Here is a 1,190-nt window from a genome sequence, read left to right as displayed (position 1 = left end):
AGGTGCAAGTGCGTGAGCGTGCGAGCGTGTGAGAGAGCATGCGGGCGTGTGAGCGAGCACGCGAGCGTGTGAGCGAGCACGCGAGCGTGTGAGCGAGCACGCGAGCGTGTGTCAGTGGGTCTGAGTATGGGTGTGCAAGTGAGAAGGAACTGCAATTACTTACGCTTTCATGTCGTTCCAGATCCTTTCATGCTTCCATGGATGCAAGTGGACAAAGGTGCTATCCGGTTTATCCTCAGTGGTGCCAACATCATGTGCCCAGGTCTGACATCACCTGGAGCAAAGATGTCCAAGGTTGACAAGAGCTGTGTAGTAGCTGTGATGGCAGAGGGGAAGCAGCACGCCCTGTGTGTTGGTGTCACAGCAATGTCTTCTGAAGACATTGCCAAGACAAATAAAGGCATAGCTATTGAGAACTGCCATTACCTCAATGATGGACTTTGGTATATGAAACCTGTTAAGTAATCTGAATATGTTTTAGGTAACTAAAAAATTGCTAAGAAATTGTGAATCTATTAGCATGTAATGGATAAAATAAGAAAACTTTTTTATGTGTTTTATTCCTCTTATAAATGGGAAGTTTTGGAATTTAAATAAGGCCCCAGTACCTTGCTGTTAATTCTTTACAGCACAAATTGGCCTATGGAATTTGATACCCCAGTATCTGTATAGCAGAAAATTCAGAATTAAAAGTTTTTTGCAGTTGTTTGACAATGTATGTGTTGAAGTTATATTCATGACACCTTGAGTGTGTTTTTCTTGTCTGCTTTTTTAATATAACAGTTAATGTAAGAAACTAAACAAATTAAGCAAGAAGGATGTCTGGAGTTTTAAATTGCTTTACTTTTGTGTAATTTATCAGCTGTTGCCATATATCAGTATTTGAATTGTGTATGAACCCTTATTCTAGGTTCAAGCTTTTTATGTTGAAATTATATGATGAGTTTGAGTGGGACCTTTCTGCAAAACTTTTTTACATACTTTTTATGGTTTCAGAAAGAAAAAAGCAAATGTTGTAGAGTTTTTCTGATATTCTTTTTGTATTAACTGAAATAATATTTGATAATATATTAATGATCAGTGAATTGCACTTTCTGAAAAAATGTTTTGATCTCAAAATAGAAAGCCTTATTATGAAGTGTCCTTTTCAATCCTACTCCTTCATGCTGCTATTGATTCACTCCTTTCTG

At 37.9% G+C, this 1,190-nt stretch overlaps 1 protein-coding gene across 1 annotated transcript in view; it reads left to right on the top strand.

The window, feature by feature from the left end:
* The window catches only part of LOC119593180 (malignant T-cell-amplified sequence 1 homolog), a 10,854-nt gene extending 10,307 nt beyond the window's left edge, over positions 1-547 (top strand). The window contains exon 4 of the mRNA XM_037942159.1: positions 182-547. Within this exon, the coding sequence (XP_037798087.1) occupies positions 182-465 (284 nt within the window). The 3' untranslated portion in view covers positions 466-547. The remainder of the gene's footprint in view (positions 1-181) is intronic.
* Positions 548-1,190: the final 643 nt, after the last annotated feature.

This window comes from Penaeus monodon, chromosome 31 (genome assembly GCF_015228065.2).
Source record: "Penaeus monodon isolate SGIC_2016 chromosome 31, NSTDA_Pmon_1, whole genome shotgun sequence".
Lineage (NCBI taxonomy): Eukaryota > Metazoa > Arthropoda > Malacostraca > Decapoda > Penaeidae > Penaeus > Penaeus monodon.
This window is presented reverse-complemented; position numbering and strand designations above follow the sequence as displayed.